The sequence below is a fragment of the Panthera pardus genome, unplaced genomic scaffold, assembly GCF_024362965.1.
Source record: "Panthera pardus isolate Hobbes unplaced genomic scaffold, ASM2436296v1 HiC_scaffold_6, whole genome shotgun sequence".
Classification (NCBI taxonomy): Eukaryota; Metazoa; Chordata; class Mammalia; order Carnivora; family Felidae; genus Panthera; species Panthera pardus.
The window spans coordinates 59,221,341-59,237,249 of record NW_026526991.1 but is presented as its reverse complement, the minus strand read 5'-3'; the positions used below and the strand labels follow the sequence as shown (position 1 = coordinate 59,237,249).

General features: G+C 40.6%; 1 protein-coding gene and 1 pseudogene across 1 annotated transcript in view; both read right to left on the bottom strand.

Annotated features, from left to right (window-relative positions):
- Positions 1–585: 585 nt before the first annotated feature.
- On the bottom strand, positions 586–12,636 carry LOC109270247 (peptidyl-prolyl cis-trans isomerase D-like; annotated as a pseudogene).
- Positions 12,499–15,909, bottom strand: part of PYM1 (PYM homolog 1, exon junction complex associated factor) — an 18,554-nt gene continuing 15,143 nt past the window's right edge. The window contains exons 2-3 of the mRNA XM_019454714.2: positions 13,550–13,643; positions 12,499–13,158 (exon numbers count right to left, since the gene is read on the bottom strand). Coding sequence (XP_019310259.2) covers positions 12,675–13,158; positions 13,550–13,643 — 578 coding nt within the window. The 3' untranslated portion in view covers positions 12,499–12,674. The remainder of the gene's footprint in view (positions 13,159–13,549; positions 13,644–15,909) is intronic.

The window sequence follows — 15,909 nt, the reverse complement described above, 5'->3', positions numbered from 1 at the left end:
ATAGAGGGAGACACACAGAATCCAAAGCAGGCTCCAGGCTGTGAGCTGTCAACACAGAGCCCCACATGGAGCTCAAACTCACAAATGGTGAGATCATGACCTGAGCCAAAGTCAGACACTTAACTGGCTGAGCCACCCAGGCCCTGTAACACTGTTTTATTAAGAGTGAACTATTTTTGGAGGCACTTGGGTGGCTCAGTCGGTTAACCATCTGACTTGAGCTCAGGTCAAGTGATATCATTGTGATATCAAGCCCCGAGTCAGGCTCTGACTGACAGTTCAGAGCCCGGAGCCTGCTTCAGATTCTGTATCTCCTTCTCTCTGCCCCTCCCCCACTCACACTCTGTCTCTCTCTCTCTCTCTCAAAAATAAACAAACATTAAAAAAAAAAAAAGAACATTTTCAGTATTCCTAAACTGTAAACAATGGGAAACTGAAGTATCAAAGGAGACACATCAGGGGTCATATGTTATATATATATATATATATCTCATATATTACAGACAATAACCTTTAAATTTTCTTATTGCCTTTATACAATCAATGCATAATATTTAAGTAAAACTGAAATAACTGAAACCTTTATTAGGCAAACATTTTTGCATACGCTGCCTTCTCTCCATCTTTCTGTGCCTTTATCTTTTGTTTAACTTTCAACAATTCTGTCTAGATAGTTTTATCTTCCAGTGCTGTCTCCTGAGCTTTCTTAAGATCAGCCCATGCTTGATCATATTCCTTTAATCCTTGCCATCCTTGAGCTCACAGTACAATGCTTTGGTATTTAATGGGTCTATTTCAAGAGCCTCCAAACAGCTGTCAATTGCTCCCTGCCAATTTGGCATCTTCAGTTTATTAGCACCAATATTCAGCATGCAGCTTAAAGCTATAGGTTGCAGCTTCTATCTGTCCGTTTTCTCAATAACAGCGTTTGAACCTTCCATATATCATAAAACTTTTGTATATTTTTGGGGGCGCCTGGGTGGTTCAGTTGGTTGAGCGACCGACTCTTGATTTCACCTCAGGTCATGATCTCACAGTTCATGGGATCAAGCCCCACGTGCTGTCAGCGCAGAGCCTGCTTGGGATTCTCTCTCTCTCTCTCTCTCTCTCTCTCTCTCCCTCACTATCTGTCCTTCCTCTGCTTGCTCTCTCTCAAAATAAGTAAATAAACATTAAAAAAACACTTTTGTACATTTTTAATAGCCATCTCCCACTTCTGGATTTGAAAAAATATATTTCCAATTTTTTTTAAGACTTCTGTTATTAGTAAAATTTTATCTGCATCTTTTAAATCTATATATCTGCATCCTCAGGGAAATCTGGACGACTGTCACCAGAACCATCTTTTGGGAATATCATCCCCTTCCTTCAGTTCTCTGTATTCTGCAATAATGCATAATTTGGCAAGGTTTTCACCTTTCACTTCTACATTTTCCAATATCCTTGCCATACCCATTCCTTTAATTACTTGTGCCAAACACCACATGTTTCCCATCCAAATGAGGAGTGCAAACCATTGTGATTAAGAACTGAGAACCATTTGTATTGCAGCCCACATTTGTCATGCTCAATAATAGAAATTTTCATCTTCACATTTTTTACCATCAATACTTTCTCTACCTGCCCCTTTTCGATATGAGAAGTCTCCACCCTGAATCATAAATGTCTTAATAATTTGATGGAAAGGGCACCCTTTGAAATGGAGAGGTTTCCCAGTAGTATGTCTAATGCCTTTTTCTTCTGTATGCAATATTCAAAATTTTTCTGCAGTTTTGAGTACAACATCTGCAAACAATTCTAGGACAGTTCGACCAATTTGCTCCTCTCCAATGTCCACAGCAAATAAGATGGGGTGGGGGTGCGGTTTATTGGGGTTGGAGGGCTTAGTTTGGGGGTCCTGGTGCGACACTTTGAATCCCAGATGTTTGGGAGTGGACTCTGATTTCTTTTAAATTAAAAAGCTCTCCGGGGCACCTGGGTGGCTCAGATGGTTAAGCGTCCAACTCTTGATTTTGTCTCAGGTCATTATCTCTCGGTTACACGGAGCCTGCTTGGGATTTTCTCTCTCCCTCTCTCTCTACCCCCTTCCACTCGTTCTCTCTCTCTCTCTCTGTCTCTCTCTAAATAAATAAACTTTAAGAAAAAAAAAAACCTCTTCTCTATTCTCTTATATGCCTAGAAAATATTTTAGCATTTTTTATTATATTATTATTTTTATATTTATTTATTTATCTGAGAGAGAGAGAATGAGAGACAGCACATGAGAGCAGGGCAGAGGGATAGAGGGAGAGAGAAAGAATCTCAAGCAGGCAGAGCTGGAGGCAGGGCTTGATCTCACTAACCCTGAGATCATGGTCTGAGCCAAAACCAACAGTCTGATGCTTAACCGAATGAGCCACCCAAGGTGCCCCTATAGGCTTAACCGACTGAGACAACCGGGAGCCTCTACAGGAATAATATGTTAGATGATTAGTATCTTAGGTTCAAACTGTCTCCACAAGAACACTTCGACAATTTACACCACCAGAAATATGAGTATACCCATTTCCCTGATAACCACGCTGAGATTTTTTTTTTAATAACGTAAGAGTAAATTGTATCTGGTTGTTTTACTTTTCATTTCTGATAAAGACACACTGCATATAGGGCCACAAAGATGACAATATAATTCAGAAGAAAATTGAATGACGTCTTTGAAGTACTGAAAGAAAAAAATGTCAACCTATAATTCTATACCAAGTGAAAATTGAGTTATCTTATTTCTGACTATGACAAAGTAACTGGTATCAGACTAGTCCTCCCATCACACACACACACACACACACACACACACACACACCTAGAAAACTGCCCAAAATATATGAAACAATTGTTTTAAGATATTGGGCAAAGGCAGCATAGGGTTGTAATCCCTGAGGGAAAAGGAAAGAAAAATTGTGTGCACCTTCCAATTATCCCAACTACCTGCCCATAAATACTCTTCACACTATAGCACAGGGATGGGAAACCCAACAAGAGTACAGGGGTTTTGTTGAGCCGAGGAGACAGAGATTAGATTTTGGGGAGGCTGAGGAGGCAGATTCTATGAGAAAGTCCTAGAGAGAAGAGAGGTATGCAAAGAAAGAGCTCCACAAATTTGCATAGTGGTCCAGTGTCTTTGGCTGAATAGCAGGCTACATGTGCATAGCGTGACAGAGGAGACTTCTTGAAACTGACCAAAAATCAACTACCAGGTAAAGAACAACTGCTGGGGAATTATAAAGTGAATAATTACTGGAGTTCACACAGGAATGGAAGAAATTAGAGTTCCAACCAGTCAGACTGGAGAGACTGCATCAAATATTCGGAGCATTCATTAGATACCTTAAAAAAGCTGTCTTAGGAGTAGACTCCTACTAGCCCAAGAGTAAAGTTACTCCAGACCTTCCCTCACAAAGTTTAAAAACTTGCCTCAAATGAATCAAGCTGATATGAAAGTAATTAGCTGCCTGCCAGAACAAAGCTTAAAGACAGACAATAAAATCCAGAAATTCGATGATGTAACATTTACAATGTCCAGCATCTAATAAACATACTCCCTCCAACCACCAAATAAACAAATAGATAAATAAGCAAAAGAAAAAAAGAAAATGTGATCTCTAGCTGGGAGAAAACTTAAACAATAAAAACAGACCCAGAAATGAAAGAAATTATGCAATTAATAGGTAAAGACTTCAAAACATCTTGATATAGGGGCACCTGGGTGGCTCAGTTGGTTGAGCGTCCGACTTTGGCTCAGGTCATGATCTCGCAGTTCGTGAGTTCGGGCCCCGCATCGGGCTCTGTGCTGATAGCTCAGAGCCTGCTTCAGATTCTCTGTCTCCCTCTCTCTGCCCCTTCCCCACTCATGCGCCGTCTCTCTCTATCTCTCAAAAATGAATAAAAGTTAAAAAAATTAAAAAAAAAAAAGAAAAAAAAAACATCTTGATATAAGTTCAAATATTCCAAGAAAACCATAAATCCAATGAGGAAATAAATGGAGACTATAAAAAAGAAATGAAAAATACCATTGTATGACCTTTAGAGAAAATTAGATGATAAAGTTGAAAAGGTCAGTGAACTTGAAGATGCAGAAGTAAGAACAACGTAAACTGAAGCACAGAGAGAAAAGGAAGATGGAGGGGAAATAAGCAAGCCTCAGCGACCAGTTGGATGATATCAAGCATTCTACCACACACATAATCTAGAGTACTGGAAAACAAGGGAGCAGGAAAGAATATTTGCAGAAATTGTGGCAAAAAATTCACCAGATTTCATGAAAAAATATTAACACCCAGATCCAAATAAACTGATGAACCTCATGCAGGATAAACACAAAGAAAATTATACCTAGACACAGCATAACCAAATTGCTGAGCACCGATGATAAAAAATAAATCTGAAAAGAAGACAGAGAGAAAGATATATGGCATAGACTGAAGCAAAGGTTAAGTATAAGCATTAACTTCTCATCAGAAACAGTGCAAGACAGAAGATAATGGAATAACACCCTTAAAGTGCTAAATGAAAAAAAAAAAAAAAAGCCAGCCTAGAATAGTATTTCCAGTGGATGTAAAAATGAAGACAAAAAAGACATTTTAAGACAAATAAAAGCTGAAAAAAGTTATCACTTATAAGAAATGCTACAGGAGGTTCTTCAGATGGAAGAAAGATGATATCAAGTGAAAACTCAGATGAACACAAATAAAGGGAATGGAAATAGTAAATTTGTGGGTAAATATAAAAGACACTTTTTATTAAAAAAAATTTTTTTTTCTTAATGTTTTTATTTATTTTTGAGACAGAGAGAGACACAGCATGAGCAGGGAAGGGGCAGAGAGAGGGAGACACAGAATCAGAAGCAGGCTCTAGGCTCTGAGCCATCAGCACAGAGCCCGACGCGGGGCTCGAACTCACAGACTGTGAGATCATGACCTGAGCCAAAGTTGGACACTCAACCGACTGAGCCACCCAGGCGCCCCTAAAAGACACTTTTAAAAAGTTCTTTAAGGGGAACCTGGGTGATTCAGTCAGTTAAGTGTCCAGACACTTGGTTTCAGCTCAGATCATGATCTTATGGTTGGTAGGTTTGTGCCCCAAGTCAATTCTGCACTGACAATGTGGAGACTGCTTGGAATTCTCTCTCTCTCTCTCTCTCTCTCTCTCTCAAAACAACTAAATAAACTTTTAATAAATACAATTTATTTATTTTGAGAGAGAGAGAGAGGGAAAGAGAAATTGCACGAGCAGGGGAGGGGCAGAGAGAGAGATACAGAATCTGAAGCAGGCTCCAGGCTCTGAGCTGTCAGCACAGAGCCTGATGGCAGGGCTCAAACTTGTGAACTGCGAGATCAAGACCTGAGCCAAAGTCAGACACCCAACCGACTGAGTCACCCAGGTGCCCCAATAAATAAACATTAAAAAATTATAATAATAATAAATTAAAAAGTTGTTTAAAAGATAATTGACTCTTTGGGGTACCTGGCTGGCTTAGTCATTAAGAGCATGCAACTCTTGATCTTAGGGTTGTGAGTTCAAGCCCTGCATTTGGTGTAGAGATTAAAAATAAAATCTAAAAAGGGTGGCTGGGTGGCTCAGTTGTTTAAGCCTCCAACTTCAGCTCAGGTCATGATCTCACGGTTCGTGAGTTCAAACCCACATGCTAACAACTCAGAGCCTGGAGCCTGCTTTAGATTCTGTGTCTCCCTCTCTCTCTGCCCCTCCTCTGCCTGCACTCTGTCTCTCTCTCAAAAATAAACATTTACAAAAATAATAAAATAAAATCTAAAAAGAAGATAACTGATGCTTTAAGACAAAAATAGTAATAATATACAGTGGGATATATGTAGAAGTAAAATGTATGACAACAATAACAAAAAGGATGAGCGAAAGGAAAATGGAAGTATACTATTGTACAGTTTTTACATTACACACGAAGTCATATAATATTTGAAGGTAGTCTGTGGTAAGTTAAAGATGCATATGGTAAGCCTTAGTGCAACTATTGAAAAAAATATATATATATATAGTTAATAAGAGGAGATAAATGAAATACCAAAAATACTCAAAGATCAGCAGGAAAACAGGAACAAAAATAGATAAGACAAATATAAAACAGCATGGTGGTAGATTTTAATCCAACCACACCAATTAAAATTGTCTCTTCATGCATTTTGCCATTTTTTCTATTACAGTGGTTGTCTTTTCTTGTTGATTTGCAAGAGCTCTTTACATATTAAAATATAAATCATGTCATGTATGTTTTCTGCCTTTGATGTTATCTTTAGGAAACCTTCCCCTTCCAAACGTAGATAGCATTTTGACAAGAAATATGAGAAGAGTATAAACGTAGACACTGAGGTAGAAAAGCATAAGCTATATTTGGGAAATAAATATTGAGTAGAAGAGTTTGGCTATAAAAGGCATTTTAGGGAATCACACAATATAAAAATAGAAAGAGTCATTCAGGACCAGAACATAGAATGCTGTCTTAAACCATTCAGGCTGCTATAATAAAATACCACAGACTGGGTAACTTATAAACAAGAGACATTTATTGTTCACAGTTCTGGAGGCTGAAGTCCAAGATCAGGGTGCCAGCATGGCCAGGAGAAGGCCCTACTTCAGGTGACAGACTTCTTGTAACCTCACGTGGTGGAAGAGTCTAGGAAGCTCTGTGGGATCTCTTTAATAAAAGCACTAATCCCACTCAGGAGGGCTCCACTATCAAATCCTAATCACCTCTCAAAGTCCCCACTTATTAATACTATCACCTTTGGGGGTTAGGATTTCAACATGAATAGGGTGTCGGGGGGGGGCACATTCAAACCATGGCAACTGACTTGACTATCAGATAAAGGAGCTTGGTCTCCATTGGGTAGACCAAAGGGAACCTCTAAAGGTTGATTTTCTTTTCTTTCTTTTTTTTTTTTAATTTCTTTTTAACATTTATTTATTTTTGAGACAGGGAGAGACAGCATGAACTGGGGAAGGTCAGAGAGAGAGGGAGACACAGAATCTGAAACAGGCTCCAGGCTCTGAGCTATCAGCACAGAGCCTGATGCGGGACTTGAACTCACGGACCTCGAGATCATGACCTGAGCCGAAGTCGGATGCTTAACCGACTGAGCCACCCAGGCGCCCCTAAAGGTTGATTTTCAATACCATAAACATTGGGAAGATAAATCTTGTTGAAGATCTAAGTGTATAGGACAGACTGGAGAAATGGGTGGTAGAGAGAGATCTAAGTTGGAGACCAGCTAGTATACTTTTGCAGTAATTCATACAGGAAGTGATATCCACCCATATATTGAATAAGGATAAAAATTATATGATTACCATAAAAATCAAAAGCCTTGATCCTCTTTCAGTGCTTTGTTTTAGACAAGTTGAATTTGAACAATAACATTCAAATAGGAGGTACTGGATGGGCAGGTTTTGGAGATGACAGGGCTAGGGAAACATTGAGAGTTATTAGCACAGAGGTAATTGTTGAAATAATAGGAGTAAATGAAGTCACCAGGGGAGACTTGTGGATTTCTAGGATATTGGAAGGCTCCTAGTTATCCTTCCATAATGAAAGCCTAGGTGTCATCTCTTCTAGGAAACCTTCCCTGATCACCATCTCCCTGGCCCCCCCACCACTACTGACTTAGGGGTCCTTTCTCTGCTTCCACAGAGCCCTGTGTATGCCCCTATTTATCACACTGTATTATTGTTGAGTGTTTCCTCTTTTCCTTGAGCTTCTAGAAAGCAGGTTCTAAATTTTTTTTTTTTTTAATTTTTAATGTTTATTTTTGAGAGAAAGAGAGACAGGGCGTAAGGGGGTGGGGCAGAGAGAGAGGGAGACATAGAATCCAAAGCGGGCTTCAGGCTCTGAGCTGTATGCTGTGCAGCGTTGGTGGTATAGTGGTGAGCATAACTGCCTTCCAGGCTCTGAGCTGTCAGCACAGAGCCCAACACACGGAGCTTGAATTCATGAGCTGTGAGATCATGACCTGAGTCGAAGTCGGTTGTTTAACCGACTAAGCAACCGAGGCGCTCCAAGCAAGTACCAAAATTTTTTTTAATAAAAATTTTTAAAGTTTATCTATTTATTTTGAGAGAGACAGAGAAAGAGCATGAGGAGGGGAGGGGCGGGGGGGGGGGGGGTGAACCCCAAGCAGACTCTGCAGGGTCAGTGCAGAGCTGGATGTGGGACTCAAATTTATGAAACTGTGAGTTCATCACCTGAGCTGAAATCAAGAGTCAGATGCTTAACTGACTGAGCCACCGAGGCACCCCAGGTACTTAAACTTACTCAACTTCGTGTTCTCCTGGCCTATAGAAAGCTCTTGAAAAATGTTTGCTGAATATAATCAGATTCTACGATTTGTTGCTTTCCCAAGGAAGATATCCTTTAGTATCTCCTCCCTTCCCTCCTCTCAGCCAATTCTGTTGCCCCATAAACCAGTTATTCTTTTCGGGGTATAACCTCCACCTTTTTCCACTGCAGTTCAGCATCTTCTTTGATCCCTAGGGGAGAATGGAAACCATTTCTGATCTCTTTTGAGAGATGGCAATACTGACAAAAAATTTTACCTTCTTGATCCCAGATTCTCTAACCTCCTCAATTTGTAAAAGGAAGTTATAGTTGGAGAGGAAAGGGAGATCTATATGCCCTGTGATGGAATGCCTGGGAACTTGAAGAGAAAAGATTTTCTGACTAAGTAACCCTATCCGCTAATTTCAAAACAAGCTGGAGTCTAGAGACAGGCTAACTTGCAAATACCAGCCCCTCACAGCACCACCTAGTGGATAAAAAGAAACTAACACGGAGTGTCTGGGTGGCTCAGCCCCTTGAGCCACAAACTCTTTTATTTTGGCTCAGGTCATGGTCCCAGGATCCTGGGATGGGTCCCTGCCCTGGGCTGAGCATGGAGCCTGCCTGGGATTCTCGTTCTCTCTTCCTCTGCCCCTCTCCCCCACTTGCACTCTGTTTCTATAAAAGGATAAGATAGGATATGATATGATATGACATGACACGATAGAAAAAATAAAAAAATATATAAAAATGAAATGAAATAATAAAATAAATAAAATAAAATAAAGTAAAATAAAATAAAATAAAAAATAAAGTAAAATAAAATAAAATAAAATAAAATAAGGGCTCTGAGACCATGAAGGTAAATGGCCAATTCTAAATTAACTCACTTTCAGATCTCTAGAATCTTTGCTATTTACACATTAGGAGGAATCATCAGCAAAGGGGAAAGAATTGCCAAATAAATAGTAATATAGCTTCAAGAGTATAAAAAAAGCAAGGAGCTAATTTACTTTGCCATAAGCTATAAGGGCCCATTGGGGAAATAATTAAACTAATAACCTTCTACCCCAACCATCCCAAAGAGAGAGACCAGAGAGAGAATGTGTGATGCCCCAGCCCCTTGGTATTGATTTTATCAGTGGCTTTCAAATGTATTTTTCTGCAAACCAAGGTAAGGAATGCATTTTATATCCTCACTCAACACTGGAAACAAAATTATCATGAGACATATTTATCCTTATTAAGCATCAGTCTCTGCTATTTTCTAGTCTACTCCACTTAGAAACACCACTAGTAGGGTGCTTGGCTGGCTCAGTCAGTAGAGCATATGACTCTTGATCTTGGGGTTGTAAGTTCAAGGCCCATACTTGATGTAGAAAATACTTAAAACCTTGAAGAAAAAAAACCCCAACATCCTACTGGCCAGAACTTTCTAAATTGATTTCATGACTCACATTTTGAAAAACACTAGCCAGTTTATGTGTAAATTTTCATCCTATATCAACACTGATGTTTTGCTAAGGAAAAGTGCCCTTACAGAATTGAAACCAAATTCACCATATCTCTTCCATGCTGCCAAGCCTTTGTGCACAGTTGCTCTCCCCTACCTGCCTTTGTTGAGATATGAGTCATAATCTTCTTCAAAATCCAACACCATCATTAAGTCTTTCCATTCCTCCAATCAGAAGAAATTATTTCTCTCTTAGTTCTCCCTCAAAACAGTGCTGGTACCTCTACCCTAGCACTTAATTAATGTGCCTAGTACTCAATTAGTGATTTACACAACTTATAGCTTCCTTAAATGAAGGTTCTACATACTCATAATTGCATCCCCTGTATTCATAATTGCATCCCTCCAGACTGGCACAATGACTAACAGGGCCCAACAAATATCAAAGTAAACTTGTATAAAACTACTTAAGATCCAGAAAATTTAGGGGCACCTGGGTGGCTCAGTTGGTTAAGTATCCAACTTCGGTTCAGGTCATGATCTCACAATTCATGAGTTCGAGCCCTACACCGGGCTTGCTGCTGTCAAAGCAAGGCCCACTTCAGATCCTCTGCCCACCCCCCCCCCCCTCCGCCCCCGTCCCTAACCCACTTGTGCGCTCTCTCTCAAAAATAATTAAAAACATTAAGAAATACATTTTAAAAATAATTTTAAAAATAAAATAAAGATCCAGGAAATTCAAAGGTTTACTGAGGTAAATCCTTTTGCAAAGCACTTAATCTCTCCCTAGTAATAGTTAAGTATGATTCCTCTAAAACATCTGAACTTATAAAATATCAAATATCTATATACATAAGCCAATTAAGCCTTCTTTATAAAATTTTCGTAATTGTGCAGGGGTCCTACAGAAGGAAACTCAGGCTTTTAGTCTCACACTGAGGTGCCCAGGCAAGTCCTTACTAATGAGCTCAGCCATTTGAGGCACAAATTATCCTTCGTCTTCTGTTTCTACACATGGCTTGTGGCCTTATTCATTCAGTTAAGTATTTGAGAATTTACTATTTGGCGTAGTGTGATGCAATGATAAACAGTCCCAGGGCTGGATGAGCGCAATGATCTAACAAGGAGGAGGAGGGCTAACATGGAACCGAGCATAACATAATATAATAAATCCCATCACAAACCTAAGTAAGGAAGCAAGTTCAGAGAGGCATCTAGATTAATATTTGAAGCTTATGGAAGTCTTCCTAGAGAGGATAACACTGAGATTCAAAGGCTAAGAGTTGACGAGGCAGAAGGGGTCAGCAAGAGTATTATAAGCAGAGGGATCAGAAAGGACAAAGCCTCTCTGAGGCTCAGAGAGAATATGGCTCTTTTAACAGAAAGTAGTCAGTGCACTAGGGAGCACATTTTGACCAGAGCTGAAGAATGGCAAAAAATGAGGCTACAGTGTATGGGACCTTATGAGTCAGGCTAAGAACTCTGAACAACGGAGGCAGTTCATTACAGTTGACTTCCCTTCCATTGGTCTCTACACTAGCAGCTGGCTAGAAAGAAAGACTGTGGTGAGGGTGTGGGAATCAGATATGCAAAAATTAAGTGACAGCTCTAAATGCCTCTTCTTGTATTAGTTTGTCAGACAATGCCATCTTGGGGTAGCATCTAAGAAGGTAAAATTTCAGAAGAGCTGCCCCAGTGATGCTGTGAAATGGATTATTTTTGGAAAGAAACAGTAAGGAAGGTACAAAGGCCCCACTGTTATGCAGCAGGATAGTAATGACACATGTAAATTAACATGTCAAATTCAATTTGTTCTAAGTTTCCTTTTATTATAACCTAATTACTATTCACTGAAGTCTGAGCAAATAGGTACAGAAATCAGGGTCACTAATTTGGTCATACACTCACAATTTTTAAAAATTAAAAGGAATAGGGGGCGCCTGGGTGGCTCAGCTGGTTAAGCAGCTGACTCTTGATTTCAGCTCAGGTCATGATCTCACAGTTCATGAGATCGAGCTCTGCCTGGGGCTCCACACTGGGCATGGAGCCTGCCTGAGATTCTCATTTTCTTTCTCTCTCTCTCTCTCTCTGCCCCCTCCCCCTGTTCACATGCTCCCGGAATGCTTTCTTTCCCTCTCTCAAAAAAGTTAATGGCGGGGGGGGGGGGGGGGGGGAAGGGAACCTGGGTAGCTCAGTTGTTGAGCATCTGACTCTTGATCTCAGCTCAGGTCTTGATCTTGATCACAGGATCATGGGTTCAAGCCCGGTGTTGGGCTCCACACTGAGCATACAGCCTACTTGAAAAAGAAAAAAAAAAAGGAATATTACTCTCAATATTTGTCTTCCTGTACCAAACTGGAGGAGATAATACACCTACTGGAAGCTGGAAAGAGGGACAAAGCCAGACATGTTGTCTACTTGAGTTTATTCTGTTCTTTAAAAAAAAAACAAAAAAAAAAACAAAAAAAAAAAAACCAAAAACAAAAACAAAAAAACGGTGAGGGATGGCGGGGGAAATAACCCATAAACACTGTGAACAGGAACCAAGACTCCGACTTGAGTGTACTCCCCCTACCCTCAACCTCAGTTCTCTAAGACATTCCCACCCGCCCAATTTTCTTTTAAACAAGACACCCAAATCAGCAGCAAAGTTACCTGGGGTAATCACTGAGATTTTGAACACTGGGAATGGGAGGGAGAAAAGTCCAAAAAATAGGAGTTGGGAAGAAGAGGGAAGGAATGATGGCGAGGCTAGGCTCTGGAGGACGGAGTTGGGCCACGAGAAGTGGAAGTGAGTCAGTAGGGAGGGGGTACCCCCCTGACTGCTGCTGCCCACATTCCCCAGGACCCCAGAGAGCCCCATGGTTTTTTCTGCAGTCCATTCCCTGCTCCCCAAAGGCCTCACAGGCCCAGCTCCAAGTCCTCGAGCTCCTCCTCTAGCGCCCTCCTCCGCGCTAGCTTCTCCAGCTGCTCTTTGCTGGGCTGGCTGATTTCCCCAGCCTGGATCCGTTGCTGCAGCTCTTCCACCTGCCGAAGCTTCTTCTTTAGGTTCTTTATCTTCTTGGCCTTCTCGGTGGTGACGGCTGAGTCAGGCTGGTCAGAGGCAGCTGCAGGGGCTGCCCGGGAGCCCTGCGGAGCCGTGGGGAGTGGGGCAGTCTCTCCCAGGGACACCTTATCGAGAGTCCGGCTTAAGGCCTCTGCCTCGCCTTTCTCTTGCTGCTGCCGCCGCTTCTCCTTCCGCTTCAGGTTGCGTTTGGCTGTCTTGGAGAGGCCTGATTCGCCACCTTCTGGCCTGGATGGGGTGGCAGGAGCAGTGGCCTCAGGGCTCAGACCTGGGGGCAGTTCGGGTTTACTCTTGAAAAACTTCACATACTTGTTCTCATACCTGCAGGGAAGAGATGCCAACAGTTTCAAAGAAGCACTGACTTCTGGAGCCCTTTTCTTAACCTTCCAAATCAATCCACTCTTTTCATTCTCTCGCTTCCTTCCTCTCCTATGGTCCCTCCCCAATTTTCTTCTGTTCTGCAGGCTGTGGGAAGGTCTCTAGGTCTCATAGTTCTATATCCTGAATGCTGTTTGGAGATTCTGATAAACAGAGGCCAATAGGAACAGAACTAGTCACTTGTAACCCTCACTCATCGCTGTATCCCAGCCCCCTCTCCTCTTCTTTCTCATATAGTTGCTCCCTCCTCGCATTTCATGAGATACTGGGATCAGGAGATTCTTCTTTTCTGTGGATTCCATTAAATACCCCCTCCTCATGCCTAACCACGCACACTGGGACCTCCTCCTGGGGCACATAGCCTTCTTTCACCCTCCGCTGCTTCCGCCAGGTCCCGTCGGGTCGTTGTGTTGAGGCAATGTATTTGCCTGCAATGAGAGAATTAAGTTAGACAGTTACTCTAACTTTCAAATAGTTCCCAATTTGAAAACATGAGTGAATGTATACAGCTTCCCTGGGCACCCATCCGTCTATTAAATGCAGCCATTAAGGCACCCTTTTCTCTTATCAACCCTCAACGCCCCTCTCATCATTATTTACTGAGTGCACATTATTTACTGAGGTATAATACACCATCCCTGCCCTCAGGAGTTTCTATTTTTACACTATTTTCTATTTTTAATCTAGTTGGCAAGAGGACAGGCACAGAGGAAGAGTTTTTTAAAAAAACACAAGACAATAATAGCATTGGGGCATCAAAAGGCAATAACTGAAAAAGGGGCCAAAAGAGGGCAAAAACAAGAACCGTCGCAAGGAGAAATGACGAGAGAAGATGTAGACAGGGGAAGCTTTATTAAGATGGGTCATGAAAAACAGGTCAACTTTTAAGAATCCATACTAGATATAAAAGCACCAGTACACAAGGATATTTGTAAAGGATGTTTGTTGCTACATTATTTAAAACAGCAAAAACTGAGGCAACTTGAATGACCACCAATAAATGAACAATGGAATACATGTGGATCATCCACAGGATGGAACACCATGCTCTTATGAAAAAAGAATGTCAGATATAAATGCACTGACTTTCTTTGCTGCCAGTTATACGCTGTTGTAAGTTAGAAAAAATGAACAGCAACACTGAACACTAGAAATGCACTTTGCTCAGTAATACTTGAGTTGTTGCAATATTTGATTATCCATTTGGTTGTTACAGAAAAATTCTTAACTGTAATGATGGCTGTTGCTGTAATTGTATATTGCCTGTATTTCTACCTCTATTAATGAGCTTTATGTGCTAGATTTTAATATCCTTGTGCCTGGGCAAGTACACAAGTCTTTAAAAAACAAACATGGTTTACTTGCACAAAACTGATCAGTTTTGACGGATCGTTAATGCCCCTGAAGTGGTTTTGAGGGTGTGAAACAAATGGTGAGAATCTGAATTGGTCCCTCTTATTACAGAATTGAAATTAAGTCTACTTACTTTATCAAGTCATGTTCATGCCCTGATTTTATATAGTTGCATCTATCAATAAACATTGAAAACAAAATAAAAATAAATAAATGCATTGACTTTGGCTTGAATGGTGTTCATGATACACTAAGTGAAAAAGCAAGTTGCAGGATAACATATAGAGTAGTTATCCTCCAAGTTTTTTTATTTCAGGATCTCCCTTCTGCTCTTAGTTTGCAATATTATCCATTTCACCATGCAATATTTTCTAAAAAAACATATTCGCTAATATCCTCAGAAAAGTCTTTAGTGGGAAGCTGTCAAGCTGGCAGTGGCAAATATAACTTTTCCAAAATTCTGATTTTTACTTGAAGCCTTGAATTTTACCATCGGCAAAAAATACTGTCAGTTGTTTTCCTTGAAATGACGGGTTTACTTCCTTCATTTTCAGGAAAATGCCAGATACCCAGTTCTGAATTACTGGTTTGTCAGTGGTTCTTTTAAGTAAAAATGGTGTTCCATGAAAAGGAAGCTGTTTAGCTTGTGACTTGCAGACAATTGCACCAGTGCTTTTCCTTAAGACACCACCTTACTCCAGTGTGCAGTAGTGTTTCATCCTTACTTCCCAATTAGTCCACAGAGAACATGAAAGAGATGAGTAACTTCCAGTTACAAAATGAGTTAAGTTGTGAGGAATCTAAGGTACAGCATGATAACCATTATTAACAGAACTGTATTGTATTCTTGAAAGTTGCTACGAGAGTAGTTTTAACAACAAGATGGATGGCGATTACGTGAAGTGAAGGATGTGTTAACTAACCTCATTGTGTAAACATTTCACAATATATACATGCATCAAATCACACTGCACTCCGGAAACCTACACAATGTTATATGTCAATTATATTTCAATAGAGCTGGAAAAAAAATAAGTAAAAAGAGGTGTATTCAAGGGCCAGGTTTTAATAAAATTAGCAAATCTTACTGCATAAACAAGGATATTCTTAAGTGAAACTGGCCTTATTTACTGCAAGCATGTGGCGGCAAAGAACACAATGACTGGTCGTTTGGTGCAACCACCTTGATTAGTGCTAAGGGGCCAGCGGTTTTCCCCACCTTGGCTTTTGCACCCTCAGAGCAAATGTCAACCCAGAAAAAAAAGATAATGAACACCTTAGTCTATAATAAAACCAGTTATGCTTGCAGACGTCCTTAAAGTGTCTTAGGGAACCCGCAGA